Source organism: Salmo salar, chromosome 10, assembly GCF_965601325.2.
Source record: "Salmo salar chromosome 10, fSalSal1, whole genome shotgun sequence".
In the NCBI taxonomy this organism is placed as follows: Eukaryota; Metazoa; Chordata; class Actinopteri; order Salmoniformes; family Salmonidae; genus Salmo; species Salmo salar.
Genome location: NC_138300.1, coordinates 49,353,079 through 49,372,990, shown reverse-complemented (window position 1 = coordinate 49,372,990; position 19,912 = coordinate 49,353,079). Strand labels below are relative to the sequence as shown.

The 19,912-nt window shown below is 41.9% G+C and overlaps 1 protein-coding gene across 9 annotated transcripts in view; it reads left to right on the top strand.

Moving 5' to 3' along the window:
* Positions 1-19,912, top strand: part of mast2 (microtubule associated serine/threonine kinase 2) — a 334,787-nt gene that overhangs the window by 269,134 nt on the left and 45,741 nt on the right. For 6 of the 9 annotated variants that reach the window (XM_045687862.2, XM_082957050.1, XM_045687860.2 and 3 more), the window contains 2 exons: positions 15,357-15,432; positions 16,119-16,139. In XM_045687862.2, the coding sequence (XP_045543818.1) occupies positions 15,357-15,432; positions 16,119-16,139 (97 nt within the window). The remainder of the gene's footprint in view (positions 1-15,356; positions 15,433-16,118; positions 16,140-19,912) is intronic. The other 3 variants (XM_045687864.2, XM_045687863.2, XM_045687868.2) reach the window with 1 other exon arrangement.

Here is a 19,912-nt window from a genome sequence, read left to right as displayed (position 1 = left end):
GTCTCTACACAACACATACCCTACTACACAACACATACCCTATGTCTCTACACAACACATACCCTATGTCTCTACACAACACATACCCTACTACACAACACATACCCTATGTCTCTACACAACACATACCCTATGTCTCTACACAACACATACCCTATGTCTCTACACAACACATACCCTACTACACAACACATACCCTATGTCTCTACACAACACATACCCTACTACACAACACATACCCTACAACACAACACATACCCTATGTCTCTACATAACACATACCCTATGTCTCCCACAACACATACCCTATGTCTCTACACAACACATACCCTATGTCTCTACACAACACATACCCTACTACACAACACATACCCTATGTCTCTACACAACACATACCCTATGTCTCTACACAACACATACCCTATGTCTCTACACAACACGTACCCTATGTCTCTACACAACACATACCCTACTACACAACACATACCCTATGTCTCCCACACAACACATACCCTATGTCTCTACACAACACATACCATATGTCTCTACACAACACATACCATATGTCTCTACACAACACATACCCTATGTCTCTACACAACACATACCCTACTACACAACACATACCCTATGTCTCTACACAACACATACCCTATGTCTCTACACAACACATACCCTATGTCTCTACACAACACATACCCTATGTCTCTACACAACACATACCCTACTACACAACACATACCCTACTACACAACACATACCCTATGTCTCCCACACAACACATACCCTATGTCTCTACACAACACATACCATATGTCTCTACACAACACATACCCTACTACACAACACATACCCTACTACACAACACATACCCTATGTCTCCCACACAACACATACCCTATGTCTCTACACAACACATACCCTACTACACAACACATACCCTACTACACAACACATACCCTATGTCTCCCACACAACACATACCCTATGTCTCTACACAACACATACCCTATGTCTCTACACAACACATACCCCATGTCTCTACACAACACATACCCTATGTCTCTACACAACACATACCCTACTACACAACACATACCCTATGTCTCTACACAACACATACCCTACTACACAACACATACCCTATGTCTCTACACAACACATACCCTATGTCTCTACACAACACATACCCTACTACACAACACATACCCTATGTCTCTACACAACACATACCCTACTACACAACACATACCCTATGTCTCTACATAACACATACCCTATGTCTCCCACAACACATACCCTATGTCTCTACACAACACATACCCTATGTCTCTACACAACACATACCCTACTACACAACACATACCCTATGTCTCTACACAACACATACCCTATGTCTCTACACAACACATACCCTATGTCTCTACACAACACATACCCTACCACACAACACATACCCTACTACACAACACATACCCTATGTCTCCCACACAACACATACCATATGTCTCTACACAACACATACCCTACTACACAACACATACCCTACTACACAACACATACCCTATGTCTCTACACAACACATACCCTATGTCTCTACACAACACATACCCTATGTCTCTACACAACACATACCCTATGTCTCTACACAACACATACCCTACTACACAACACATACCCTATGTCTCCCACACAACACATACCCTATGTCTCTACACAACACATACCATATGTCTCTACACAACACATACCCTACTACAAAACACATACCCTACTACACAACACATACCCTACTACACAACACATACCCTATGTCTCTACACAACACATACCCTATGTCTCTACACAACACATACCATATGTCTCTACACAACACATACCCTACTACACAACACATACCCTACTACACAACACATACCCTATGTCTCTACACAACACATACCCTATGTCTCTACACAACACATACCCTATGTCTCTACACAACACATACCCTATGTCTCTACACAACACATACCCTACTACACAACACATACCCTATGTCTCCCACACAACACATACCCTATGTCTCTACACAACACATACCATATGTCTCTACACAACACATACCCTACTACAAAACACATACCCTACTACACAACACATACCCTACTACACAACACATACCCTATGTCTCTACACAACACATACCCTATGTCTCTACACAACACATACCCTATGTCTCTACACAACACATACCCTATGTCTCTACACAACACATACCCTACTACACAACACATACCCTATGTCTCTACACAACACATACCCTACTACACAACACATACCCTATGTCTCTACACAACACATACCCTATGTCTCTACACAACACATACCCTACTACACAACACATACCCTATGTCTCTACACAACACATACACTACTACACAACACATACCCTACTACACAACACATACCCTATGTCTCTACATAACACATACCCTATGTCTCCCACAACACATACCCTATGTCTCTACACAACACATACCCTACTACACAACACATACCCTATGTCTCTACACAACACATACCCTACTACACAACACATACCCTACTACACAACACATACCCTATGTCTCTACACAACACATACCCTATGTCTCTACACAACACATACCCTACTACACAACACATACCCTATGTCTCTACACAACACATACCCTACTACACAACACATACCCTACTACACAACACATACCCTATGTCTCTACATAACACATACCCTATGTCTCTACACAACACATACCATATGTCTCTACACAACACATACCCTACTACACAACACATACCCTACTACACAACACATACCCTATGTCTCTACACAACACATACCCTATGTCTCTACACAACACATACCCTATGTCTCTACACAACACATACCCTATGTCTCTACACAACACATACCCTATGTCTCCCACACAACACATACCCTATGTCTCCCACACAACACATACCCTATGTCTCTACACAACACATACCATATGTCTCTACACAACACATACCCTACTACAAAACACATACCCTTCTACACAACACATACCCTACTACACAACACATACCCTATGTCTCTACACAACACATACCCTATGTCTCTACACAACACATACCCTATGTCTCTACACAACACATACCCTATGTCTCTACACAACACATACCCTACTACACAACACATACCCTATGTCTCTACACAACACATACCCTACTACACAACACATACCCTATGTCTCTACACAACACATACCCTATGTCTCTACACAACACATACCCTACTACACAACACATACCCTATGTCTCTACACAACACATACACTACTACACAACACATACCCTACTACACAACACATACCCTATGTCTCTACATAACACATACCCTATGTCTCCCACAACACATACCCTATGTCTCTACACAACACATACCCTACTACACAACACATACCCTATGTCTCTACACAACACATACCCTACTACACAACACATACCCTACTACACAACACATACCCTATGTCTCTACACAACACATACCCTATGTCTCTACACAACACATACCCTACTACACAACACATACCCTATGTCTCTACACAACACATACCCTACTACACAACACATACCCTACTACACAACACATACCCTATGTCTCTACATAACACATACCCTATGTCTCCCACAACACATACCCTATGTCTCTACACAACACATACCCTATGTCTCTACACAACACATACCCTATGTCTCTACACAACACATACCCTATGTCTCTACACAACACATACCCTACCACACAACACATACCCTACTACACAACACATACCCTATGTCTCCCACACAACACATACCCTATGTCTCTACACAACACATACCCTATGTCTCTACACAACACATACCCTATGTCTCTACACAACACATACCATATGTCTCTACACAACACATACCCTACTACACAACACATACCCTACTACACAACACATACCCTATGTCTCTACACAACACATACCCTATGTCTCTACACAACACATACCCTATGTCTCTACACAACACATACCCTACTACACAACACATACCCTATGTCTCTACACAACACATACCCTATGTCTCTACACAACACATACCCTATGTCTCTACACAACACATACCCTACTACACAACACATACCCTACTACACAACACATACCCTATGTCTCTACACAACACATACCCTATGTCTCTACACAACACATACCCTATGTCTCTACACAACACATACCCTATGTCTCTACACAACACATACCCTACTACACAACACATACCCTATGTCTCCCACACAACACATACCCTATGTCTCTACACAACACATACCATATGTCTCTACACAACACATACCCTACTACAAAACACATACCCTACTACACAACACATACCCTACTACACAACACATACCCTATGTCTCTACACAACACATACCCTATGTCTCTACACAACACATACCATATGTCTCTACACAACACATACCCTACTACACAACACATACCCTACTACACAACACATACCCTATGTCTCTACACAACACATACCCTATGTCTCTACACAACACATACCCTATGTCTCTACACAACACATACCCTATGTCTCTACACAACACATACCCTACTACACAACACATACCCTATGTCTCCCACACAACACATACCCTATGTCTCTACACAACACATACCATATGTCTCTACACAACACATACCCTACTACAAAACACATACCCTACTACACAACACATACCCTACTACACAACACATACCCTATGTCTCTACACAACACATACCCTATGTCTCTACACAACACATACCCTATGTCTCTACACAACACATACCCTATGTCTCTACACAACACATACCCTATGTCTCTACACAACACATACCCTATGTCTCTACACAACACATACCCTACTACACAACACATACCCTATGTCTCTACACAACACATACCCTACTACACAACACATACCCTATGTCTCTACACAACACATACCCTATGTCTCTACACAACACATACCCTACTACACAACACATACCCTATGTCTCTACACAACACATACACTACTACACAACACATACCCTACTACACAACACATACCCTATGTCTCTACATAACACATACCCTATGTCTCCCACAACACATACCCTATGTCTCTACACAACACATACCCTACTACACAACACATACCCTATGTCTCTACACAACACATACCCTACTACACAACACATACCCTACTACACAACACATACCCTATGTCTCTACACAACACATACCCTATGTCTCTACACAACACATACCCTACTACACAACACATACCCTATGTCTCTACACAACACATACCCTACTACACAACACATACCCTACTACACAACACATACCCTATGTCTCTACATAACACATACCCTATGTCTCTACACAACACATACCATATGTCTCTACACAACACATACCCTACTACACAACACATACCCTACTACACAACACATACCCTATGTCTCTACACAACACATACCCTATGTCTCTACACAACACATACCCTATGTCTCTACACAACACATACCCTATGTCTCTACACAACACATACCCTACTACACAACACATACCCTATGTCTCCCACACAACACATACCCTATGTCTCTACACAACACATACCATATGTCTCTACACAACACATACCCTACTACAAAACACATACCCTACTACACAACACATACCCTACTACACAACACATACCCTATGTCTCTACACAACACATACCCTATGTCTCTACACAACACATACCCTATGTCTCTACACAACACATACCCTATGTCTCTACACAACACATACCCTACTACACAACACATACCCTATGTCTCTACACAACACATACCCTACTACACAACACATACCCTATGTCTCTACACAACACATACCCTATGTCTCTACACAACACATACCCTACTACACAACACATACCCTATGTCTCTACACAACACATACACTACTACACAACACATACCCTACTACACAACACATACCCTATGTCTCTACACAACACATACCCTATGTCTCCCACAACACATACCCTATGTCTCTACACAACACATACCCTACTACACAACACATACCCTATGTCTCTACACAACACATACCCTACTACACAACACATACCCTACTACACAACACATACCCTATGTCTCTACACAACACATACCCTATGTCTCTACACAACACATACCCTACTACACAACACATACCCTATGTCTCTACACAACACATACCCTACTACACAACACATACCCTACTACACAACACATACCCTATGTCTCTACATAACACATACCCTATGTCTCCCACAACACATACCCTATGTCTCTACACAACACATACCCTATGTCTCTACACAACACATACCCTATGTCTCTACACAACACATACCCTATGTCTCTACACAACACATACCCTACCACACAACACATACCCTACTACACAACACATACCCTATGTCTCCCACACAACACATACCCTATGTCTCTACACAACACATACCCTATGTCTCTACACAACACATACCCTATGTCTCTACACAACACATACCCTATGTCTCTACACAACACATACCCTACTACACAACACATACCCTACTACACAACACATACCCTATGTCTCTACACAACACATACCCTATGTCTCTACACAACACATACCCTATGTCTCTACACAACACATACCCTACTACACAACACATACCCTATGTCTCTACACAACACATACCCTATGTCTCTACACAACACATACCCTATGTCTCTACACAACACATACCCTACTACACAACACATACCCTATGTCTCCCACACAACACATACCCTATGTCTCTACACAACACATACCATATGTCTCTACACAACACATACCCTACTACAAAACACATACCCTACTACACAACACATACCCTACTACACAACACATACCCTATGTCTCTACACAACACATACCCTATGTCTCTACACAACACATACCATATGTCTCTACACAACACATACCCTACTACACAACACATACCCTACTACACAACACATACCCTATGTCTCCCACACAACACATACCCTATGTCTCTACACAACACATACCATATGTCTCTACACAACACATACCCTATGTCTCTACACAACACATACCCTACTACACAACACATACCCTATGTCTCTACACAACACATACCCTATGTCTCTACACAACACATACCCTATGTCTCTACACAACACATACCCTATGTCTCTACACAACACATACCCTACTACACAACACATACCCTACTACACAACACATACCCTATGTCTCCCACACAACACATACCCTATGTCTCTACACAACACATACCATATGTCTCTACACAACACATACCCTACTACACAACACATACCCTACTACACAACACATACCCTACTACACAACACATACCCTATGTCTCTACACAACACATACCCTATGTCTCTACACAACACATACCCCATGTCTCTACACAACACATACCCTATGTCTCTACACAACACATACCCTACTACACAACACATACCCTATGTCTCTACACAACACATACCCTATGTCTCTACACAACACATACCCTACTACACAACACATACCCTATGTCTCTACACAACACATACCCTATGTCTCTACACAACACATACCCTACCACACAACACATACCCTACTACACAACACATACCCTATGTCTCCCACACAACACATACCCTATGTCTCTACACAACACATACCATATGTCTCTACACAACACATACCCTACTACACAACACATACCCTACTACACAACACATACCCTATGTCTCTACACAACACATACCCTATGTCTCTACACAACACATACCCTATGTCTCTACACAACACATACCCTATGTCTCTACACAACACATACCCTACTACACAACACATACCCTATGTCTCCCACACAACACATACCCTATGTCTCTACACAACACATACCATATGTCTCTACACAACACATACCATATGTCTCTACACAACACATACCCTACTACAAAACACATACCCTACTACACAACACATACCCTACTACACAACACATACCCTACTACACAACACATACCCTATGTCTCTACACAACACATACCCTACTACACAAAACATACCCTATGTCTCTACACAACACGTACCCTATGTCTCTACACAACACGTACCCTAAGTCTGTGGACACCCATTTCCCCCCCCCCCCCCCCCTAAACATTCAGAACTGTTTTTAATTGGTTAATGTTGCGTTGGCTTTTGTTTTTTAAATCATGTTTTTAAAAAGCGGTATATGCCGACTTGCATTTTGACTCAGAAAACGATGGTGACCACTGCTATAGCTGATAGTCAGTTAGCCAGTCAGTCAGCCAGTCAGTTAGCCAGTCAGCCAGTTAGTTAGCCAGTCAGTCAGTTTGCCAGTCAGTTAGCCAGTCAGCCAGTTAGTTAGCCAGTCAGTCAGTTAGCCAGTCAGTCAGTCAGTTAGCCAGCCAGCCAGCCAGTCAGTTAGCCAGTCAGTCAGTTAGCCAGTCAGCCAGTCAGTTAGCCAGTCAGCCAGCCAGCCAGTTAGCAGGTCAGTCAGTCAGTTAGCCAGTCAGTCAGTTAATCAGTCTGCCAGTCAGTTACCCAGTCAGTCAGTTAATCGGTCAGCCAGTCAGTCAGTTAATCAGTCAGTCAGCCAGCCAGTCAGTCAGCTAGTCAATCAGTTAATCAGTCAGCCAGCCAGCCAGTTAATCAGTCAGCCAGTCAGTCAGTTAGTCAGTCAGTTAATCAGTCAGCCAGTCCGTCAGCTAGTCAGTCCGTCAGCTAGTCAGTCAGTCAGCTAGTCAGTCAGTCAGCTAGTCAGTCAGCCAGTCAGTCAGTCAGTCAGCCAGTCAGTCAGCCAGTAAGTCAGTCAGTCAGCCAGTCAGTCAGTCTTAACCCCATATGACTTCCCCCTTAGCTCTTCAGCTCCAGCAGAGTGAAGAGTTAAGAGTCTAATCATGTTTCTGCTTTAGGCCTTTCTTTTCCTAACGACTTAATGCTAATGAAATGGAGGGTTTTTAATAACACATCATCAATACAGCTGAGAAAAAAGGTTGAAGTTCCTGTCTGAAAAGGAATTTCATTAAATACAGACTCTCTAAAAATCTCTCTTGCTCTCTTTCTCCATCCCTCCCTATCTCTCTCTCCCTCTCTCTCTTGCTTTCCCTCACTCTTTCTATCGCCGTCCATCCCCCTCTCTCCCGCTCTCTCTCTCTCTTTCTGTCTCCACTCTCTCTCCCTGTCTCTATCTTTCTCTCGCTATCCCTCTCTCTCTCTACGTCTCTCCTGCTCTCTACCTCTCTCGCTCTCTCTCTCTCAATTTCAATTTAAGGGCTTTATTGGCATGGGAAATATATGTTTACATTGCCAAAGCAAGTGACATAGATAATAAACATTAACAAAATTATCTGTAAACATTAGTGATGCACCGATATGACATTTTTGGCTGATACCGATATCCAATATTTTCCTTTCCAAAAAAAAACGATACCCGATATTTACAATTTTAGCGTCCTTTTAAGCATTCTAGTACAGTAGAAGATAACACACACACACACACACGGACACAGAGATCGAAGGCACTGCATCTCAGTGCAAGAGGCGTCACAACAGTCCCTAGTTCGAATCCAGGCTGTATCACATCTGGCCATGATTGGGCGGCACACAATTGGCCCAGCATCATCCGGGTTTGGCCATCATTGTAAATAAGAATTTGTTCTTAACCTGTTGGGGCTAGGGGGCAGTATTTAAACTGGTTACTACTCTTGCCCAGAAACGAGAATATGCATATAATTAGTAGATTTGGATAGAAAACACTCTAAAGTTTCTAAAACTGTTTGAATGGTGTCTGTGAGTATAACAGAACTCATATGGCAGGCCAAAACCTGAGAAGATTCCATACTGGAAGTGCCCTGTCTGACAATTTGTTGTCCTTCTGTTGCATCTCTATCGAAAATACAGCATCTGTGCTGTAACGTGACATTTTCTCAGGCTTCCATTGGCTCTCTAAAGCCGCCAGAAAGTGGAATTGCGTGTCAGCTGTCTCTGGGCAAAGAACAGCAGCAGAGTTTGTGAGTGGTCAGCCTGGGGACAGTGAGACTGAGATGCGCGTTCACGAGACTACTCCATTTTTTTCTTTCAGCCTTTGAATGAATACGTTGCCCGGTTGGAATATTATCGCTATTTTACGAGAAAAATCACATAAAAATTTATTTTAAACAGCGTTTGACATGCTTCTAAGTACGGTAATGGAATATTAAAAAAAAAAAATGTCACGAAATGTGCTCGCGCGTCACCCTTCAGATAGTGACCTGAACGCACGAACAAAACGGAGCTATTTGAATATAACTATGGATTATTTGGAACCAAAACAACATTTGTTGTTGAAGTAGAAGTCCTGGGAGTGCATTCTGACGAAGAACAGCAAAGGTAATCCAATTTTTCTAATAGTAATTCTAAGTTTAGTGAGCCCCAAACTTGGTGGGTGTCAAAATAGCTAGCCGTGATGGCCGAGCTATGTACTCAGAATATTGCAAAATGTGCTTTCGCCGAAAAGCTATTTTAAAATCTGACACCGCGATTGCATAAAGGAGTTCTGTATCTATAATTCTTAAAATAATTGTTATGTATTTTGTCAACGTTTATCATGAGTAATTTAGTAAATTCACCGGAAGTTTTCGGTGGGTATGCTAGTTCTGAACATCACATACTAATGTAAAAATGCTGGTTTTTGATATAAATATGAACTTGATTGAACAAAACATGCATGTATTGTATAACAATGTCCTAGGAGTGTCATCTGATGAAGATCATCAAAGGTTAGTGCTGCATTTAGCTGTGGTTTTGGTTTTTGTAACATATATGCTTGCTTTGAAAATGGCTGTGTGATTATTTTTTGCAGGGTACTCTCCTGACATAATCTAATGTTTTGCTTTCGCTGGAAAGCCTTTTTGAAATCGGACAATGTGGTTAGATTAACGAGAGTCTTGTCTTTAAAATGGTGTAAAATAGTCATATGTTTGAGAAATTGAAGTTATAGCATTTTTGAGGTATTTGTATTTCGCGCCACGCGATTCCACTGGCTGTTGACTAGGGTGGGACGCAAACGTCCCACCTAGCCCATAGAAGTTAACTGAAATAAAGGTTACACACACTACACTGACAAAGTTATTTTGTTTGCATTTACGTATGTCCCCATTACCAGTAAAATATCATCAAAACCTATTTCTTTCACTTACTTGCTTTGCTGTTTCGTTGTTCAGTCGTTTCATTCTCAACCAGGATTTCATCATACATGTCAAGCAGTGAAGTTTAAGCTCTGTCTGTCCGTGGCCTCTCTTCCTCGGTGCGCACTGTTCTTACTCTTTCAAATGACTGCTCGACTTGTTGACTGTTCAATTCACACAGCAGACATTGTGGGCTAGGTTAGGAATGCTGTGTTGCACGTGTAGCGCAAAATTTTATGTGGCGTCATTACATCATGTACCTACGTTATATAGGTATGCACGTCATCTACCTATGTTATATAGGTATATAGGTATGCACGTCATCTACCTATGTTATATAGGTATGCACGTCGTCTACCTATGTTATATAGGTATGCACGCCATCTACCTATGTTATATAGGTATGCACGTCATCTACCTATGTTATATAGGTATGCACGTCATCTACCTATGTTATATAGGTATGCACGTCATCTACCTATGTTATATAGGTATATAGGTATGCACGTCATCTACCTACGTTATATAGGTATATAGGTATGCACGTCATCTACCTATGTTATATAGGTATATAGGTATGCACGTCATCTACCTACGTTATATAGGTATATAGGTATGCACGTCATCTACCTACGTTATATAGGTATATAGGTATGCACGTCATCTACCTATGTTATATAGGTATGCACGTCATCTTCCTACGTTATATAGGTATATAGGTATGCACGTCATCTACCTATGTTATATAGGTATGCACGTCATCTTTGACATCGGTTTTGCACATCGGCGTTAAACTAGACATCGGGCCAATAACAATGTTGGCATTTTTAGCTAATATCGTCCGATTCCGATATGGTTACTGATATATCCTGCATCCCTAGTAAACACTACACTTACAAAAGTTCAAACAGATTCTCTCTCACTACTGTATCTCTATCTTTATGTTCTGTCTCTCTCTGTCTCCCTATCTCTCTATACATGTATCTGTCTCCCTATCTTTCTCTATATATTTATCTGTCTCCCTATCTTTCTCTATATATTTATCTGTCTCCCTATCTCTCTATATATATTTTTCTGTCTCCCTATCTCTCTATATATATTTTTCTGTCTCCCTATCTCTCTATATATATTTATCTGTCTCCCTATCTCTCTATATATATTTATCTGTCTCCCTATCTTTCTATATATATTTATCTGTCTCCCTATCTCTCTATGTATTTATCTGTCTCCCTATCTCTCTATATATATTTTTCTGTCTCCCTATCTCTCTATATATATTTATCTGTCTCCCTATCTCTCTATATATATTTATCTGTCTCCCTATCTTTCTATATATATTTATCTGTCTCCCTATCTCTCTCTATATATTTATCTGTCTCCCTATCTCTATGTATTTATCTGTCTCCCTATCTCTCTCTATATATTTATCTGTCTCCCTATCTCTCTCTATATATTTATCTGTCTCCCTATCTCTCTCTATATATTTATCTGTCTCCCTATCTCTCTCTATATATATATTTATCTGTCTCCCTATCTCTATGTATTTATCTGTCTCCCTATCTCTCTCTATATATTTATCTGTCTCCCTATCTCTCTCTATATATTTATCTGTCTCCCTATCTCTCTATATATATATATTTATCTGTCTCCCTATCTCTCTCTATGTATTTATCTGTCTCCCTATCTCTCTCTATATATTTATCTGTCTCCCTATCTCTCTCTATATATATATTTATCTGTCTTCTTTCTCTATATATATATTTATCTGTCTTCTTTCTCTGTCTCTTGTTCTGTGGTCAGTCTAGTATTTACTGAGTGCACAGTGCGTCGCAGACATCTGATTGGACAAGACATTGTTCTCTGAGTTTTGATTGGCTGAGAGGGACAGGTGTTCTGAGGGCAGTCACCAGGGTGGGAACTCCACACTCTATAGAGATGGAGGTGTAGAAGTGAGGTACAGTAATGGCAGTACAGGTGCAATGCTTAACCATGGGAAAGGGGCGCACCGTGAGACCCAAACCGTTGCCAGCAGCAGTGCACCTGCATTGTAAATTCACATGTATTATGTATTTTTCTTATCATTTCAATGGAACCCCCCCCCCCCCCCCCCAAAAAAAAAACTTTGAACGTTAAGAACAATGTTCAATTTTTCATCCCTTTTCTGAGTGTGTCTGAGTGTGTGTTTGGATATATGTCTATGTTTGCATGTTTCTAATGGACTGTGTATGTCTCTGTTTCTGTGTTTCTATGTCTCTGTGTTTGTTTATGTGGGTGGTAAAATAGGACACTGTCACTGCGGTAGCTAGCTGTTTGTCTGCGTACATCTCTTCTTTAATGAGGCAACCCAATAGATATGACTACATGGGTGTAGAATGAGGAGAGCGTTTCTCCCATGAGGAATACAGAGGAGGTTTTTACTGTCATCTCATAGAACACAGACAGTACGGGGTTGTTCCCCTGCAGTAGATTACAGTATCTCTCCACCATACTGTAGAGCGAGGTGGATCCCCTGTCTGTGTCTGCGAACACGGCTCCATTTGAATAATGGTTCATCTTCTCAGTGAGGTGTGTGTGTGTCTATCTGTGGATGTATCTATCCAGCCCCCTGCCTGAATCTACAGTACTGTTTGTACCTATGCAGCTCATTCTCCCATGCCTCCTAATAGCCCCTCAGAGGCCCCCAAGCCCATTTAAACACAGCTTTCACTGACAGGCCCAGGGCCCAGCCTCAACGCACTGCTACTCAATGTTACGCACTGCCAGTTACAGGACAGATACACCCACTCACTCATGCACACACACACAAAGAGCCAAGCGTTTCCTACTCCAACAGATAGACAGGGAATACATGTTTGTATTAATATTTAAAGGTTTTGTACTGCCTACGCTTTCTCAGAAAATACACAATTGATGCGGGAGGGAGGTGATCTCCAGCCCCCCGTCCGCCATGCTTCCCCACCCGGTGAATGGTGAGAGCAGGAAACGCACCATGTTTCACCCCTCCACCTCCATTTCCCCCTGTCCCACTTTTCAGATTTATTGGGGTGATTTACAGTATATGGAGCAGATTTGGCTTTTCCATGTAGAGCAATTAGTTACGCACACCCCAGGTTTCCTCTATGTTGAGCAGGTTGTTCCGCACAATGTAGGCTAACTAGCAGACAGAGGATTCTATATAGACCCGGACCCCAGAGCGTTTATTCAACCTCATCCCTGCTTTCTTTTTCTTTCTTTATTGTTCCTCCTCTCTCTATCTTCCTATTCTCTCTCCGTCATTTTGTTTCTCTGTCCCTTCTGCAGTATTATTAAAGACAGTAATGAGACGTTGTGATCTGTGGCTACTGGAAGAGTAGCTTGTTTGTCTCCATCTCCTTCCTCTCTGTAATGGGCTTTAAATGCTCTTATTTCTCTCATTCATCTCATCTCTCTCTGATTCTACTGCTGCTGCTGTTGCTGTGAAGAAGCAGCCAGACGATTAGCAGCCCAGTCATTAAGCACCCTCGTCTCTGTCTCATCCGGGTCCTCCTCCTCACATCATCTCCTCGGGCCTGTCCCTGGCTAAATTAAAACACTGCATCAAGAGCTTTGTTATCTCTAAAAGACTCGTATTATCCTGTCGGAAAGTAGGAAGACAGAGGAGGGGGAGGCGTGATGGGGGAATGTATTTGCTATTTACCGTTGGGTGAAGGTGGGGGATGTTCGTACTCTGCAATACACACACAGGGATGTCAGAACAATAGATTGCAGTCCCTTTTCACATGCTAATAAAGGTTGAGTGTTTTTATGTAACCTGTGTGATTGTGTTGTTGGGTTATTTCTGTTGTCCATGTGTCATGCTAGGTTCTCCTTGACATGGTTCTTAGGAGAAAGGAATGTTATCTTGGCTAATCTATTGTGTAGGTTCATGACCTTGTTACACACATCAGTGATATGACTATGTAAGGGGATTTTATGGCCTTTACACCTAAATAACTAGGTCTAGAGCTGAGCCTTTTGCTTCTTCTTGTATTTAATCATTGTCTTTCTATCTACTTCTCCCAGGGAGCAGCCCCCTGGACAGCCCTAGAAACTTCTCCCCCAGCACGGCAGCACACTTCTCCTTCGTTCCAGCTCGCAGGTCAGCCTGGGGTCAAGGGGTTAACTCACTGGGATCACATGACTTAATGTGTCTGATCGTCTTATCTCTGTATATACAGTGGTTTGCTAGGGAGAAGGGATTATTACCTCATTCTGTCATTTGAGCCATAATGCTGATTGACAGTCACCTGCACCCCACAGAAGAGAGTTTCCCCAAGCCCAGTTAAGCTTTTTTCTTAAATTCCTTCCAAGGTTAATACTCACAGCAGCTCTGTGCTCCTCTTTTTAAATGATAATTGACAGGCTGGCTAATCAAACCCAGATCATCTGAAGGGTTGAAGCCTAGTTTAATATCCTCTTATCATTCAGAGGCTTTGAATAGGAGGTGTAATTACAGAACTAGATATAGAGAGCCTGAGAGGAGTTCAGCACAACTCCAGATTCTAATCAGTTAGTTTCATCAGCCCTTCTAGACAAGAAGAGAGATATGCCATGTGCTAGTAAAATGAAATAACCTGTCTTCTGTATGGGAGATAGATAACACTTCTGCTCTGAACCTCAGTAAATCAGGTAGGACAGGGAGACAGGAAAATGAACCTGACGCAACAGTGCCACACAATGGTGAAGTGTGATAAATCAGGATATCTGAAATGAAATGGTTCTAAGTTGCTCAACACAAAACCAGTGGGTTTGTAGAGCTAACACACTATCCTCTCTCCCACACAGTCACGGGCACAGGGCTGACAGGTAACCTTTGACCTTTCTCCTCCACCTTCTACTCTATCCCATGTCCTCTGCCCTGCATGGACACACCAGGGCCCCAGAGAAGTTCTAGTAGCAGTGCTGTTCTAGGATCTGTCCATATAATCGTATTCATTATGATCTAAAAGGCTAAACCGATCCTAGAGCAGCACTCCTCGGAGATGCTTTGTGGATACTGGCCCTGAAAAGGCTCCATGTCTTGTTGAGCAGAGCAGAGCAGTCCGTTTGTGTTGCTGTAATTACAATAAACGTATCCGTGGATTTGTGATGCCCTAGAGTACGGTCATCCCAAGCCTGCATGGAACTACCCTATAACTAGGACTGTAATGCAAAACAGCTTCATTTCATCTCATATTCATCTCCATGTTGTGGTGTTGGCTGTGTGTGCGTTTGTGTGTGTGTTGCTGGCTTGTGTCCGTGTGTGTTTGCTTGCATGTGTTTGCAGACTTGGTATATATTGTATTCTCCACATAGCTCATCCAAATATACCTACTACTGAACACACCATTTTCTGTCCAAATGATAGACTGTCTGAACACACCACGTTTTTGTATTGTATTTGCAAGACATTCTACTGTACTGTTGGAGCTAGTAACACAAGACATTCTACTGTACTGTTGGAGCTAGTAACACAAGACATTCTACTGTACTGTTGGAGCTAGTAACACAAGACATTCTACTGTACTGTTGGAGCTAGTAACACAAGACATTCTACTGCCCTGTTGGAGCTAGTAACACAATACATTCTACTGTACTGTTGGAGCTAGTAACACAAGACATTCTACTGTACTGTTGGAGCTAGTAACACAAGACATTCTACTATACTGTTGGAGCTAGTAACACAAGACATTCTACTGCCCTGTTGGAGCTAGTAACACAAGACATTCTACTGCCCTGTTGGAGCTAGTAACACAAGACATTCTACTGCCCTGTTGGAGCTAGTAACACAATACATTGTACTGTACTGTTGGAGCTAGTAACACAAGACATTCTACTGTACTGTTGGAGCTAGTAACACAATACATTGTACTGTACTGTTGGAGCTAGTAACACAAGACATTCTACTGTACTGTTGGAGCTAGTAACACAATACATTCTACTGTACTGTTGGAGCTAGTAACACAATACATTCTACTGTACTGTTGGAGCTAGTAACACAAGACATTCTACTGCCCTGTTGGAGCTAGTAACACAAGACATTCTACTGTACTGTTGGAGCTAGTAACACAATACATTCTACTGCCCTTTTGGAGCTAGTAACACAAGACATTCTACTGCCCTGTTGGAGCTAGTAACACAAGACATTCTACTGTACTGTTGGAGCTAGTAACACAAGACATTCTACTGCCCTGTTGGAGCTAGTAACACAATACATTCTACTGTACTGTTGGAGCTAGTAACACAAGACATTCTACTGCCCTGTTGGAGCTAGTAACACAAGACATTCTACTGTACTGTTGGAGCTAGTAACACAAGACATTCTACTGCCCTGTTGGAGCTAGTAACACAAGACATTCTACTGCCCTGTTGGAGCTAGTAACACAAGACATTCTACTGTACTGTTGGAGCTAGTAACACAAGACATTCTACTGTACTGTTGGAGCTAGTAACACAATACATTCTACTGTACTGTTGGAGCTAGTAACACAAGACATTCTACTGTACTGTTGGAGCTAGTAACACAATACATTCTACTGTACTGTTGGAGCTAGTAACACAAGACATTCTACTGCCCTGTTGGAGCTAGTAAAACAAGACATTCTACTGCCCTGTTGGAGCTAGTAACACAAGACATTCTACTGTACTGTTGGAGCTAGTAACACAATACATTCTACTGTACTGTTGGAGCTAGTAACACAATACATTCTACTGTACTGTTGGAGCTAGTAACACAAGACATTCTACTGCCCTGTTGGAGCTAGTAACACAAGACATTCTACTGTACTGTTGGAGCTAGTAACACAATACATTCTACTGCCCTTTTGGAGCTAGTAACACGGGACATTCTACTGCCCTGTTGGAGCTAGTAACACAAGACATTCTACTGTACTGTTGGAGCTAGTAACACAAGACATTCTACTGCCCTGTTGGAGCTAGTAACACAAGACATTCTACTGCCCTGTTGGAGCTAGTAACACAAGACATTCTACTGTACTGTTGGAGCTAGTAACACAAGACATTCTACTGTACTGTTGGAGCTAGTAACACAAGACATTCTACTGCCCTGTTGGAGCTAGTAACACAAGACATTCTACTGTACAGTTGGAGCTAGTACCACAAGACATTCTACTGTACTGTTGGAGCTAGTAACACAAGACATTCTACTGCCCTGTTGGAGCTAGTACCACAAGACATTCTACTGCCCTGTTGGAGATAGTAACACAAGACATTCTACTGCCCTGTTGGAGCTAGTAACACAAGACATTCTACTGTACAGTTGGAGCTAGTAACACAAGACATTCTACTGTACTGTTGGAGCTAGTAACTCAAGACATTCTACTGCCCTGTTGAAGTTAGTAACACAATACATTCTACTGTACTGTTGGAGCTAGTAACACAAGACATTCTACTGCCCTGTTGGAGCTGGTAACACAAGACATTCTACTGTACAGTTGGAGCTAGTACCACAAGACATTCTACTGTACTGTTGGAGCTAGTAACACAAGACATTCTACTGCCCTGTTGGAGCTAGTAACACAAGACATTCTACTGTACAGTTGGAGCTAGTACCACAAGACATTCTACTGTACTGTTGGAGCTAGTAACACAAGACATTCTACTGTACTGTTGGAGCTAGTAACACAAGACATTCTACTGCCCTGTTGGAGCTAGTAACACAAGACATTCTACTGTACAGTTGGAGCTAGTAACACAAGACATTCTACTGTACTGTTGGAGCTAGTAACTCAAGACATTCTACTGCCCTGTTGAAGTTAGTAACACAATACATTCTACTGCCCTGTTGGAGCTAGTAACACAAGACATTCTACTGCACTGTTGGAGCTAGTAACAAGACATTCTACTGCCCTGTTGGAGCTAGTAACACAATACATTCTACTGTACTGTTGGAGCTAGTAACACAAGACATTCTACTGCACTGTTGGAGCTAGTAACACAAGACATTCTACTGTACTGTTGGAGCTAGTAACACAAGACATTCTACTGCCCTGTTGGAGCTAGTAACACAAGACATTCTACTGTACTGTTGGTGCTAGTAACACAAGACATTCTACTGCCCTTTTGGAGCTAGTAACACAAGACATTCTACTGTACTGTTGGAGCTAGTAACACAAGACATTCTACTGCCCTGTTGGAGCTAGTAACACAAGACATTCTACTTTACTGTTGGAGCTAGTAACACAAGATATTCTACTGCCCTTTTGGAGCTAGTAACACAAGACATTCTACTGTACTGTTGGAGCTAGTAACACAAGACAGTCTACTGTACTGTTGGAGCTAGTAACACAAGACATTCTACTGCCCTGTTGGAGCTAGTAACACAAGACATTCTACTGTACAGTTGGAGCTAGTACCACAATACATTCTACTGTACTGTTGGAGCTAGTAACACAAGACATTCTACTGCCCTGTTGGAGCTAGTACCACAATACATTCTACTGCCCTGTTGGAGCTAGTAACACAAGACATTCTACTGCCCTGTTGGAGCTAGTAACACAAGACATTCTACTGTACAGTTGGAGCTAGTAACACAAGACATTCTATTGTACTGTTGGAGCTAGTAACTCAAGACATTATAC